This window comes from Mytilus galloprovincialis, chromosome 3 (assembly GCF_965363235.1).
Source record: "Mytilus galloprovincialis chromosome 3, xbMytGall1.hap1.1, whole genome shotgun sequence".
Classification (NCBI taxonomy): domain Eukaryota; kingdom Metazoa; phylum Mollusca; class Bivalvia; order Mytilida; family Mytilidae; genus Mytilus; species Mytilus galloprovincialis.
Genome location: NC_134840.1, coordinates 38,076,917 through 38,091,673, shown reverse-complemented (window position 1 = coordinate 38,091,673; position 14,757 = coordinate 38,076,917). Strand labels below are relative to the sequence as shown.

General features: G+C 32.5%; 1 protein-coding gene across 6 annotated transcripts in view; it reads right to left on the bottom strand.

The window, feature by feature from the left end:
• LOC143067879 (cytoplasmic dynein 1 heavy chain 1-like) overlaps positions 1–14,757 on the bottom strand; it is an 88,243-nt gene that overhangs the window by 27,519 nt on the left and 45,967 nt on the right. For 4 of the 6 annotated variants that reach the window (XM_076241480.1, XM_076241481.1, XM_076241482.1 and 1 more), the window contains exons 51-62: positions 14,583–14,748; positions 14,124–14,287; positions 13,446–13,632; positions 12,920–13,183; positions 12,334–12,546; positions 11,839–11,930; positions 11,374–11,467; positions 10,760–10,951; positions 10,294–10,473; positions 9,594–9,747; positions 4,950–5,145; positions 2,064–2,181 (exon numbers count right to left, since the gene is read on the bottom strand). In XM_076241480.1, coding sequence (XP_076097595.1) covers positions 2,064–2,181; positions 4,950–5,145; positions 9,594–9,747; positions 10,294–10,473; positions 10,760–10,951; positions 11,374–11,467; positions 11,839–11,930; positions 12,334–12,546; positions 12,920–13,183; positions 13,446–13,632; positions 14,124–14,287; positions 14,583–14,748 — 2,020 coding nt within the window. Of the gene's footprint in view, positions 1–2,063; positions 2,182–3,941; positions 4,138–4,949; positions 5,146–9,593; positions 9,748–10,293; positions 10,474–10,759; positions 10,952–11,373; positions 11,468–11,838; positions 11,931–12,333; positions 12,547–12,919; positions 13,184–13,445; positions 13,633–14,123; positions 14,288–14,582; positions 14,749–14,757 lie in introns of all 6 variants that reach the window. The other 2 variants (XM_076241479.1, XM_076241484.1) reach the window with 1 other exon arrangement.

Here is a 14,757-nt window from a genome sequence, read left to right as displayed (position 1 = left end):
AAAATGTTTAACTTGGTTATCATGTGTAAAATCATACAAGTGTTCGGTAAACAGGAAGTTGTCGAGTGATGAATCTGAAAACGCATCACACGGTATAGCTGACTTATATAAATCCTGAAACCAAATTTCAGAAATCCTTGTATTGTAGTTCCTGAGAAAAATGTGACGAAAATTTTTAACTTGGTTATCATGTGTAAAATCATACAAGTGTTCGGTAAACAGGAAGTTGTCGAGTGATGAATCTGAAAACGCATCACACGGTATAGCTGACTTATATAAATCCTGAAACCAAATTTCAGAAATCCTTGTATTGTAGTTCCTGAGAAAAATGTGACGAAAATTTTTAACTTGGTTATCATGTGTAAAATCATACAAGTGTTCGGTAAACAGGAAGTTGTCGAGTGATGAATCTGAAAACGCATCACACGGTATAGCTGACTTATATAAATCCTGAAACCAAATTTCAGAAATCCTTGTATTGTAGTTCCTGAGAAAAATGTGACGAAAATTTTCAACTTGGCTATCATGTGTAAAATCATACAAGTGTTCGGTAAACAGGAAGTTGTCAAGTGATGAATCTGAAAACGCATCACACGGTATGGCTGACATATATAAATGTTGATACCAAATTACAGAAAGGGTGGATGTGTAGTTCCTGAGAAAAATGTGACGAAAGTTTCATGGGACGGACTGACTGACGGACAGACTGACGGACGGACTGACGGACGGACTGACGGACGGACTGACGGACTGATGGACGGACAGACAGAGGTAAAACAGTATACCCCCCCTTTTTTAAAGCGGGGGTATAATTAGTATATATAAGACTATGATGATTTGTTAAACTTAAAGCAAATTCTAATAAATAAATTGTTCCTCCCTTTCTGGTTTAAGAATTTTATTCTTTGTTGTTAATACTTTTCCAAATTAATTAAATAACTCATAATAATAATTACCTGAGCAATAGCCCATTTACACATAGGACTGCAGGCCAAATTAGCTCTGTTTACTTTCTCTTAACAATAATTACCTAAGCAATAGCCCATTTACACATAGGACCACATGCCAAACTAGCTCTGTTTACTTTCTCATAACAATAATTACCTGAGCAATAGCCCATTTACACATAGGACCACATGCCAAACTAGCTCTGTTTACTTTCTCATAACAATAATTACCTGAGCAATAGCCCATTTACACATAGGACCACATGCCAAACTAGCTCTGTTTATTTCTCATAACAATAATTATCTGAGCAATAACCCATTTACACATAGGACCACATGCCAAACTAGCTCTGTTTACTTTCTTATAACAATAATTACCTGAGCAATAGCCCATTTACACATAGGACCACATGCCAAACTAGCTCTGTTTACTTTCTCATAACAATAATTACCTGAGCAATAACCCATTTACACATAGGACCACATGCCAAACTAGCTCTGTTTACTTTCTTATAACAATAATTACCTGAGCAATAGCCCATTTACACATCGGACCACATGCCAAACTAGCTCTGTTTACTTTCTCATAACAATAATTACCTGAGCAATAGCCCATTTACACATAGGACCACATGCCAAACTAGCTCTGTTTATTTCTCATACCAATAATTACCGGAGCAATAGCCCATTTACACATAGGACCACATGCCAAACTAGCTCTGTTTATTTCTCATAACAATAATTACCTGAGCAATAGCCCATTTACACATAGGACTGCAGGCCAAACTAGCTCTGTTCACTTTCTCATAACAATAATTACCTGAGCAATAGCCCATTTACACATAGGACCACAGGCCAAACTAGCTCTGTTTACTTTCTCATAACAATAATTACCTGAGCAATAGCCCATTTACACATAGGACCACATGCCAAACTAGCTCTGTTTACTTTCTCATAACAATAATTACCTGAGCAATAGCCCATTTACACATAGGACTGCAGGCCAAACTAGCTCTGTTTACTTTCTCATAACAATAATTACCTGAGCAATAGCCCATTTACACATAGGACCACAGGCCAAACTAGCTCTGTTTACTTTCTCATAACAATAATTACCTGAGCAATAGCCCATTTACACATAGGACCACAGGCCAAACTAGCTCTGTTTACTTTCTCATAACAATAATCTGGGTTTGACATATAGTTCTTCTTCATCTTGTTCCTTATTTCATCACTACAATAAAATATAGATATTGTAGATTACCTACGAAAAAAATCTCTCAAAATACTGTAAATTGAGATATTATTTCATGGCTTTTACTAACATGAAGAGTCACACTGGGTGAGTATCCCAATAATAGTATTTTAATATTCTAAAGTGTTTTGATTTTCCCAAAATGGCAACAATTAATCTCAAATTTTTGTTCAACCTTCACAGTAATAAATGCATGCAATAATTTCTGAATTTAAAGTAATTCCATATTTCATGTTCACAGTACATACTTTTCAAGTTGAGATCCATTGAATTCAAGTCATTTCATCATGAAATTTGAAGAAACAAAATATGATTTAGGGGTATTTTGAGAAGTATGAGGATCCAATGGGAAAATTTTTGTAAATCCCTGCCACAGAAAATTTCTGAACATTATCAAAATATTAAGAAAATAGATGAAACTTAAAAACAATCATCCTTAAAATGGAGGTCTAAATTTCAAATATATTGATTCATCAAAGTGTTATAAGTCATGGTCAGCTTTGTTGTTTTCAATGATGATGATGGAGGGTTGTTATAAAGATCTTGACTGGCTATGCAGCCCTCGCACGGTCATATCAGTGGCCGAAGAAGACATTTGGGAGCATTTAAGTGTTTTTGTTGTTGTTAAGTTGGAACAAGGCGACCATTTTGGTGTTGCTGAATTCATATGGTTATTAACAATTGTTGTTCAAATTTTGCAGTCTACTTCCTTTACAACAGATGCTTTCAGGGCAAGGTTGGTCAGCTGGGCAGCCTGCTAACCACAATGATGAAGTACTGATGAGTCGGGACGTCAGTTGGCATAACACTTCCCCATCCATTATGGGTTTTGGAGTGAATGTTGATGCAGGTGTTTACATAGACAACAATGTAGATTGTTCAGCTTAGGTGGGTTTCTGTCATCGAAAGTAGTAAGTCGTTGTTTCATCTATCAGTAAACCATCATCGTAGATAGCGGGTAAAGAGGAGCTGACCCAGCACGTCCTGTCAGTTGTAATGACTGAGTTGTGACTCAATCGTGTTTTCAAATAGTTATTTCAGAGACTTTTATATCTTGCTACGTACTATGAGTTTTGTTTGTTATTGACAGCCATTCAGTGACTAAAAGTTGCAAACATCTACATCATTTTGATCAGGAGGATAGTTTTCTCATTTTCTCAATCATACCACATCTCATTATTTTCTAACTGTAGGAGGAAATGAAGAAATGGGCCACATTACAAACAAATGCAGCTTGTTGTGAAAAATAAGAATATATATTTCTTAAGTATGGGAAACTCATTTATTGAATAAATGGATGTTGAATTTTATTCAAGGGGGGGGGGGGGGGGGAGGGGTTGTGTATTTACTTAATGTGACTTGTGATTGGAAATAATAATGTTTTTGAAAAAGATTTCCAAAACATTTTTGCTTCATCAAATCAAAATGGCTGCCATGGTAGTGTCTTCTAGGTCCACTTTCAAGTACCAAAGTTCTGAATTTTTTAATAGGTATCGAAATAGTTCTTAAATGTCATGCTTTATGTTATAACTTTGGTAGGCATTACATTCTTCAATGCTTGGTATAAAAACATTGACATTCTAATGCCTACTTATGTTACAATGATCATAGAGCATGACACAAAAAGATTATTTCTGTTTCAATATACATAAAAAGTAATTTGAACTTAAAACATTAGAACTAAATCTTTCTGTAAATATGTCTATCCTACAAAGGAATCCAATCTTTTGACAACTAACCTAATATCCATAGTGTTCATGTTAACAATATTTGTGATAAAGTTGTCTTTAACAATGATGGCACGGAGAGCCTTCCAATCAGTTGTGTGTTCTCCTAAGAGGAGACAGATTGATTCTAATGTCAATTTGACTAAAAGTGGTGGATTGTTCATGGATTTCACTTCTACTAAGTCCTTCTTCTTGATACCCTTCACAGCTAAAAATTTGAAAGTAATTATTATTATAAAATTCATACACAGTTTTGAGTTGTGTATTGCATTTGAACCTTGAATTAGTGGGTATTTATACTGTTAAGATATTAGTCATTTGTGTGTATCCTTCATTCCAAAATGTTTAACATTGTTATTATATGAGTACCTATTCCATGAGGGTTTGTAGACAAACTGGACAAATTTTCAACTTGAAAATAGTATGTGTCAAATAAAGACACCTCAAAAATAATAAGTGTCACATAAAACCAGATCAAAGAATTTTCCTCAATAATTCACCAAAATGTTCTGTGAAAGCATGATTGAAATGCTTATTTCATAGGCTATGTGGTTCTTTTAAATCATAAATTTAAGATAGCTTGTGTGTATGAACAACCTATTTAAAGTAAACTTAAAACTAAAACTTTAGTATTAGGCTCTAAATAATACCTTCTCAATTACTTGTTTTGTAATGTTGCAAGAAAATAAGAGCAGTACCCTCCTTTTGGGTCTACCGTATTTCGTTCTTGAAGTACTCAATTAACATAAAACCCAAGTTCAAAATTTGGAGACAGTTCAATCTACTATTGGCAAATTATAGTACAATTATATCATATTGTTTTTTAAAGCTACATTACATTTTAGAAAAATATATTCCACTGATCTTCTAAGCAGCCTTATATCAGTCATGTTATTGTCAAACTTCTCATGGAAATGGTACTCAATCCAACAGTATACAAGTTAATAACAGTATAATTTCCAACAACAACATTCACATGCAATAACACACCTCGCTGTGTGTAGAACACACACAACTTACGATATTTCTTCTGTCTTGTAATTGATGATAAGTGATATAAAATTTTCCTTCATTAAAATACTTCTAAGTGACTTCCAGTCGAGATCTTGTTCTCCTAACATGAGACAGATTGACTCTATAGCAAGCTTTACAAGAGCAGGAGGGTTCGGTAGTGCTCTGACTTCTACCAGGTGCTGACGCTTTATGCCTTTGACAGCTGAGGACAGATAATGTGCAACATAAAAGATAGATAGCATGCAAAGCTAAAGTGAAATAACAATCACCAAAAAAATAAATAATAAAACATACACCAGTTTATGGAAAGAATGCATTTAATATTCAACTAGTATTAAATACAAAGATACTCATGCTAAATCTTGTGAATATATACACCAAAATGTTATTTTGTAATTTATATGTACTTATATCGTACTTATTTTTTCCTTTGTTTTTTTTCTATCTACATATTTTAAATTAGCATATATGTAGTTACTGTTATGGATAGTTAAATTCATTTAATAAGATTCTGCGGTGTTAACATAATTTGTCTTTCAAATATTTAACAAGAGTGCACACGCTGAAATGTCTCGCCTTCTTTACTAATCATTGATATTATGTTGATAGTTCTAAATATAAAGCTTTCTTACAACTGTCACATAAACTTAACATTAACCAAGATAACTAAACAAAGACCAATGAACCTTGAAATGAGGTCAAGGTCAGATGAACCATGCCAGGCAGACATGTACAGCTAACAATGCTTCTATACAACATATATAGTTGACCTATTACTTATAGTTTAAGAAAATTAGACCAAAACACAACCAGATGCTCCGCAGGGCGCAGCTTTATACAACCGCAGAGGTTGAACCCTGAAAGGTTGGGGCAAGTATGGACACAACATTCAAGCTGGATACAGCTCTAAATTTGGATTGTGATTAAATAGTTGACACAGCATAGGTTTCTGACACAGAATGAATGTGGTCTACTGAACTTAAAATATTTTTTTTGCCTTTGAGCAATTCACTTTGCTGTTGAATATTAATCCTCTCAAAAAAATGTTTGAAGAAATTTTCTTTTAATTTATGAAATCTGAAATGAGAAAAATTTAACCCCCCCCCCCCCCCATTTTTTTTTCACATCCCCCTTTCCCTTTTTCCAAAACTGATCTCAATTCAAATTTCTAATGGAGTTTGCAACAATAACTACTCATTTAAATACATCATAAAATATTAAAATGTAACAAAAGGTGCTTGTTATCACTGAATGATAAAGATTGTTTTAATTTATCAGTTGGTAGTAAAAGTGAATATACATTGTATATTGTATAAAACAATGATTTAAGTTGACTCAACTACTATTCTGGACAAAGAAAGATAACTCCAATCAATTGAAAATTTCTTGCTATTGCACAATATTGTGCAATTAGATATTTCTGGCTATTGCGCAATACTGTGCAATTGAAAATATTTGCTATTGCACAATACTGTGCAATTGAAGATTTCTTGCTATTGCTGAATACTGTGCAATTGAAAATTTCTTGCTATTGCACAATACTTAATATAATAATTTTGGATCCTGATTTGAACCAACTTGAAAACTGGGCCCATAAACAAAAATCTAAGTACATGTTTATATTCAGCATATCAAAAAAGCCCAAGAATTCAATTTTTGTTAAAATCAAATTTAGTTTAATTTTGGACCCTTTGGACTTTAAAGTAGACCAATTTGAAAACGGGACCAAAAATTAAGAATCTACATACACAGTTAGATTTGGCATATCAAAGAACCCCAATTATTCAATTTTTGATGAAATCAAACAAAGTTTAATTTTGGACCCCGATTCGGACCAACTTGAAAACTGGGCCAATAATAAAAAATCTAAGTACATTTTTAGATTCAACATATTAAAGAACCCCAAGGATTCAATTTTTGTTAAAATCAAACTAAGTTTAATTTTGGACCCTTTGGACCTTAATGTAGACCAATTTGAAAACGGGACCAAAAATTAAGAATCTACATACACAGTTAGATTTAGCATATCAAAGAACCCCAATTATTCAATTTTTGATGAAATCAAACAAAGTTCAATTTTGGACCCTTTTGGGCCCCTTATTCCTAAACTGTTGGGACCAAAACTCCCAAAATCAAACCCAACCTTCCTTTTATGGTCATAAACCTTGTGTTTAAATTTCATAGATTTCTATTTACTTATACTTGAGTTATGGTGCGAAAACCAAGAATAATGCTTATTTGGGCCCCTTTTTGGCCCCTAATTCCTAAACTGTTGGGACCTCAACTCCCAAAATCAATCCCAACCTTCCTTTTGTGGTCATAAACCTTGTGTTTAAATTTCACTGATTTCTATTTACTTATACTAAAATTATTGTGCGAAAACCAAGAATAATGCTTATTTGGGTCCTTTTTTGGCCCCTAATTCCTAAACTGTTGAAACCAAAACTCCCAAAATCAATCCCAACCTTCCTTTTGTGGTCATAAACCTTGTGTCAAAATTTCATAGATTTCTATTCACTTAAACTAAAGTTATAGTGCGAAAACCAAGAAAATGCTTATTTGGGCCCTTTTTGGCCCCTAATTCCTAAAATGTTGGGACCAAAACTCCCAAAATCAATCCCAACCTTCCTTTTGTTGTCATAAACCTTGTGTCAAAATTTCATCGATTTCTGTTCACTTTTACTTAGAGTGCGAAAACTAAAAGTATTCGGACGACGACGACGACGACGACGACAACGTGATAGCAATATACGACGAAAATTTTAAATTTTTGCGGTCGTATAAAAACTTAACACTGTGCAATGAACCGTAAAAATGAGGTCACGGTCAAATAACACCTGCGTGACTGACATAAAGATCCTATAATATTTCCATACACCAAATATAGTTGACCTATGGCATATAGTATTAGATAAAAAGACCAAAACTCAAAAACTCAACTTTGACCATTGAACCATGGAAATGAGGTCAAGGTCACATGACATTTGCCCGTTAGACATGTACACCTTACAATCATTCCATACAACAAATATAGTAGACCTATTGCATATAGTATGAGAAAAACAGACCAAAAACACAAAAATTTAACTATAACCACTGAACCATGAAAATGAGGTCAAGGTCAGATGACACCTGCCTGTTGGACATGTTCACCTTACAGTCCTTCCATACACCGAATATACTAGCCCTATTGCTTATAGTATCTGAGATATGGACTTGACCACCAAAACTTAACCTTGTTCACTGATCCAAGAAATGAGGTCGAGGTCAAGTGGAAACTGTCTAACAGACATGAGGACCTTGCAAGGTACGCACATATCAAATATAGTTACCCTATTACTTATAATAAGAGAGAATTCAACATTACAAAAAATTTGAACTTTTTTTCAAGTGGTCACTGAACCATGAAAATGAGGTCAAGGACATTGGACATGTGACTGACAGAAACTTCATAACAAGAGGCATCTATATACAAAGTATGAAGCATCCAGGTCTTCCACCTTCTAAAATATAAAGCTTTTAAGAAGTTAGCTAACGCCACCGCCTGATCACTATCCCTATGTCGAGCTTTCTGCAACAAAAGTTGCAGGCTCGACAAAAACTCAATAATATAATTTCATAATCAATCAAGAAAAAAGCCATATCAGTGTTGTATCAAGCAAATAGGAAATAAAATAAGCATTCCTAACAGAATAAAGGTGATTTGAAAATGTTGTCTGCAAAATGACTTCATACAATCATAACTATAAGAGCACTCAGAATAATCACAATTTTGGTAACACTGTTTTATATTAATTGGGATTTCAAAAAAAGTTTTATTTGAATTTCTCTAGTACTTTTGTGTATTTTATAAGAGCTAATTAATATTCAAACATATATATTATATGTCACAATGTGTAATACCTAACTGAAGGCCTTTTAAACAAATCCCACATTTGCAACAACTATTAGGAAATGAAAAGTGCACCCTTTACTTTTTCAAAACAGAGAATCTAACATGTCTTTCTCTAAAAAAATTTGAACAGAAATAAAGAGATGTGGGATAAACACAAGTGAGAAAGCAACCCAATAACACAATCACACCAGGATATCTATAGCGTCTTCTCTCTATATGTGTCTACATCTAATATAATTGGATCTTGACTATCAGAGTATGAAATAATATAAATTAAAATGACAACATGTTCATGCATACCAGAATGTTAGGGACATCATTTATCTTAGACAGTTGTAGAATATTTAACAGTGACGAGGCAGTTTGGTTATATAATCTACATTTTGAGAAAATGATAAATGCTTTGTAAAAAACTTACAAATCATCATAGTGTTTCACAAGAGACTATACCATATATGAGATTATAACAGGACGCACTTCTACCCTTGTCAGCTCATAATTGTTCATTTGTTTTTGTATTTTTTTTATTATAATTTGTTTCATTGCTGAAGGAATTTTTTTTTTGTATTGCAATTTGTTTAAAGTTACTTTCCTTACTCAAAATTGTGATTTCTTTCAATGTTTTTTATTTTGACATCTCTAAATTTCTCTTTATCAATTGTAATTTACTTTAAAACAATACTAATAAGAGATTTTGCTGAGTATTCCACCATGTTCACAATACTGATGAGAAGAGATTTCAATGATCTCCTTACCTTGTTGAGCCTCAATAACAGCAGGTTCTACTTTGGACAGATCTTCCATTACATCAGTTTGTTTTTCATTGATGACTTTAGTCTGCTCAATCAGGGCCACTTGGATTTCCTGTGACGTCACTTTCTTACGTTCTGCTTCTTGTTGATCTTTCACCTGTACAAATTTTATGAAATGAAAAATTAAATTTAAACTCTTATAATTGTGTTTGTATAATTACATGTTATACCTAGTAGTTAAATAACAGTAACTTGTGCTAATATGCTTTTAAATCTTCATCTAATATAATGAATGAATAAAGACAAAAAATACTGTGTTATCGAAATAGTGAAATATAAAATATGCAATGCTATAGCACATATTTTAATGTTTTACCTTTTTGTTTTATCATTTGTTCAGCAAAGCTTAGTATCTGTAAATTTAACTTTCCATCTTTTTGAGTTTAGTTATTATTCAAGCTTAGCTTACCATCTGTTTGAGTTTAGTTATTATTCAAGCTTAGCTTACCATCTGTTTAAGTTTAGTTATTATTCAAGCTTAGCTTACCATCTGTTTGAGTTTAGTTATTATTCAAGCTTAGCTTACCATCTGTTTGAGTTAAGTTATTATTCAAGCTTAGCTTACCATCTGTTTGAGTTAAGTTATTATTCAAGCTTAGCTTACCATCTGTTTGAGTTAAGTTATTATTCAAGCTTAGCTTACCATCTGTTTGAGTTTAGCATTAGCAGCATTGTTCTTTTCCTCCAGTTCTATACGTTTTATAGACAATGATTTCTGTAAATCCTCCACTTGATCCACAGTCTCACGGATCTTCTGTAGACCTATATTCAAGTGAAGTTGTTGTTCTTCCAAATCTGATCTCTTCTCATTGTACAGTTTGACCTAAGAAACAAAGCAGAGATTCAGGGTTGTCTGCAAGGACTGAGAGTTTACTTATTGAATGTCTTTAAATAGTAACTAGTTGGTACAGAAGTATTTTAAAAATGAGTGTCTATAATTTGTCAAAAATGCTTTAAGTTATGAAGTCTGAAACTGGATAAAATTTCTTGTTTTGTATATGTATGATACTTAAAATTAAAATGTACACTGTATTACTCAATTTAAGTTGACCAGAACATAACATCGTTTTGCTAGTTTAGTAAAAATTAAGTACATATGAAAGACTTACAAAGTGATGAATAAAGTCGAGATAATGTCTCGGTGTGATAGCCATTGTACGTCCTCCTCTCTTAGATACTCTATTGTTAGCCTGGTGTAGAGATAGATGTACAAACACAAAGGCATTGATCACTACATCTCTATGTGCAGGGGGCATTGGCATGCCTTCATACAGTGGTGCCAGTTCGTCTGGAGCACGGTACTAAAATGAGAATATATCACAATTTATTTCACATGTCTTCAGGTTAGATATGCAGGAGGCAAAAATCCCACTTACCGTAATACTATAAAATAACTAATACTATCATAGGCAAAAGCACTTTCATTGCTGTTTTTCATCTCGACATTTCCTGAAAGGGCTTCAGTGATTAATTTTATAGCATTCATATTGTTGCAAGATCAAAATGACCCTAGCATTGACTTCAGTGATAATCTTTGATATTCACTAGTAAAACAACAAAATATTTTTCAAAAGGAAAAAAAAACGACATACACATAAGTGTATATCAAAGCTTGTGAGAATTTTCACAAATTTCAAATCTTTGAATTTATTTTTTTCATTTCTTAATTTATTCAGATACATTTAAATGCATTTTTCCATTCTTATTAAAAATAGTAGTCTACCTTTGGTTTTTCAAGATCCACTTTGTTTGTGAATTCTTTTCCTACTTGGTATAGAGCTCCATTCGACCAGTCACCAAACCAATTCAACACACATCTGAAATAAAATCATTTATTACATATATTGAATTGATGAGTATATAAATGTATAATAAGGAATAGAAACAATTGACAGTTATTTGCCAATGAAATTGAGGGTAGAATTTACTGGCAACTAAATTCTTGAGCTGATTTTACATCATGAACCAAGTTTTTAAAAGTTGTGTTATTGTTTTACTCTTCCAGAACAGTTTTTTTTTGTGTGTGTATTCAAATGGAGATTGTTCACAACAATGTTAACAAGTCACCCAACATGTTGATACAAACAAATTAGATCAGAAAAGCCAAGGCTTTCATTCTAAAGAAAAATTGCTCATATAATTTCTACTGTACTGTTCCATTGCACTAACTTGATAGGCAGTATTATACCTGTTAAACAAAGCTGGTGAAGTAGATGCTCTATCCTTTAATCCCTCACTTGATGGATTCATTGTAAACACAACATGAAGATTCTTCATTACCTAAAACATGAACATTTTAATGTTAGAAAGATTTGTTTGTTATTCTTACCTGTTGTAAGCACTATCATACTAGACCACTCACCTGAAGCCTTGATGATAAAATTACATAATGATATAGTATGTAACCATTCTTCCTGTGTGTAGTGTTAGAAATTGATAGAAAACACTTTTAAAATTCCTGATTATGCCAAATTATCTTGTAAGAAAGTAATGGAAACAGTTTCTTTATCCTTAATAAAATGTAAACAAGAATAAAGCTAGTGCCAAATTATTATTCAGTTATTGTCAATCCAGATTTCCATAACATACTAACAACATTGATTTTTTGTTTCTCTCTTTCATGTCATTGTCCAGTGCATTTAATGTTCAATTTTCTAATAGGTCAAAATAATTGTAATTGTACCTGCTGGGTGAACCATTTGTATAACTCTTCACTAGAATCTAACATTAGTCCTTCTCTCTGAGCTCCTTCTTTGCACTGAGTCATTAATGTTGTATTTTCATCTCCTTCAAACAATCCTGGAACTTCTCCATTAGCTAACAAAGTGTTCATTCTTTCTAAGAAACTAGAGTCCATCACATTGGATTCATCCATTATAAATGCTATCTTTTCACTCTTTATATGAAAATTAAGAAAAATATTAAAATATAGTCTTCTGAAACCAATGATACTTATTACTCAAAAATACAATAAATTTGTGTCTCAAACTTTATTTATAAATTTCAATATAAAATGTGAAAATATTCCCTTAGGTTAACTTATTTTTTGACATTAAGAAAAATATATCGACTAAGAACAGGCATGAACTCCAAAAGTAAGCATTCTGCACAGAATATTAGCTTTTTTTTATTTGATTTCATAGAAATCAAATATAATTTAGTAGTTTTTATTGTTTAATACCTTCAGAAATATAAAAATAAAAAAATTAAGGTACAAAGATGTCACTTCAAGTTTCCCATTGCATCTATTATACATATAAGTTAATTACCTTACACCCAGATCTCCTCAGAACAACTCTGAGATCTTCATCAAAGTCATCTGCAGTATACTTATTATGGACCTTAATCTGGTAGGTAGACAGACCATTCATCCATGCAACAAATCTGGACAGAGTTGTCTTTCCTGCTCCACTGACACCAATCAACAGGACGTGACCAGAGGGCTGTCTGAATATTCTGTCAATCCTCAGAACATGGTCTAATACTTCATCAAACAGTACAAGTGGAACATCAAGCTCCTCTTCATAGAACACCTAATTCATAGACATATACATTAGAATACAGCAAATCCATACACAACAGTTTATTTAGAAATATCTTTTTTAAACAAAAGGAAATATTCAAACTTGTATTTGCACAACTTATGCCTATTCATATGCTTGATAATTTTTGTTAAAATAAGTATAGATTATTGGGTTAACTGCCCACCTGTCCGCAATACATCCTCAAATCAGTATCCAATTTTTCTTTAAAAAATAAAGTTTTAAAAAAATTACCCATTTACAGTAAATTTACCTTCAGTCTAGCTTTTGTATATTCTCTTAGGTCTTCTCTGTCTACTGGTACATAGTCCTTACAGAGCCAGTTACTGAACAGGATCGGTCTAGTGAGAGCCTCCTCTTTGTTTATACTTGGGAAATGTTTTAGTGCTACTTTATCTACATTATCATCTGTCCATCTCCTCTCATCATCACCTATCAACCTGTTATAAAAAAAAAAAACCATGTATACCTTTTTGTAGATCAATTATTAGTGTGAAAATTCTTTTAACTGTGTAATTCATAATCAACTGCGCATATTGAAATCACATAAGGGCTGTTTTATTTAAACAAACATGGTACCTAGGCAAGTCACTTTCAAAATGGAATATTGACAATTTGAAAGACAAATTAAAATTTCACTTACATTTTCACTGTAATTGATGCCCACCCAAGGTTGACATTTCAAATTATCTTTCCTTTGTCCAATGCATGTATTTATGGAACAGACCTAATTTTAAAATTATGGATCAAGGTAATTTTCACACATCATAAAATCAGAATTTTTTTTTTTTAGTAAATTTAGATTATATATAGAAATGCATCTGCCCACATGTTAAAATCTGATTGAATTGTAATTGAAATATTATTAACTGACAGCTTATGGAACTATAGAGGCATACATGTGTTATAAAATAGATGAAGAACTTATTACCTGTCTTGGAACAATCTAAGAGCCTCATGAGCCCAAATCCTGACTAGTCCCTCTACAGATAAGTTATCTAGTGGTTTGAGAGCTTCACAGATACCTCTGACCCAACGTGTCATTTCCCTAGGACTGTACACATAATGGGGCTGCATGTCTTGTGTAAATCTCTCCTGCAAAAATAGTATTCATTTGTACAATCACTTTTACCACTTTAACAGAACAACTATCAAACCTTTTAATTTTTCCTTTTCTATTGCTAATTTTTTTTACAAATTAAAAATACTTTAAAGTATATCATTAGTTAATTATTACAATTAATTCAAAGGGATTGAAATGGACAAGAACTAAATAATAACAGCAATAAAATTAATTCAAAGGAATTGAAATGGACAAGAACTAAATAATAACAGTAATAAAATAATAACAAAACATGATTGATATTTTTTTTAAATTTCAGTTTGTTACCTGTGACATGAGATAAAATTCCACCATAGCATTAGTTAGAGGATCAGCATATGGTTTCAGACTTGGAACCAGTCGTAACATAGCTCTGTTAAATGTTCCATAGATCTGTGTTAGTGACAGCTGTCCTGGATAGTCTACATACACCACTGGTACATGTCTCAAGAATCTAGGAGAA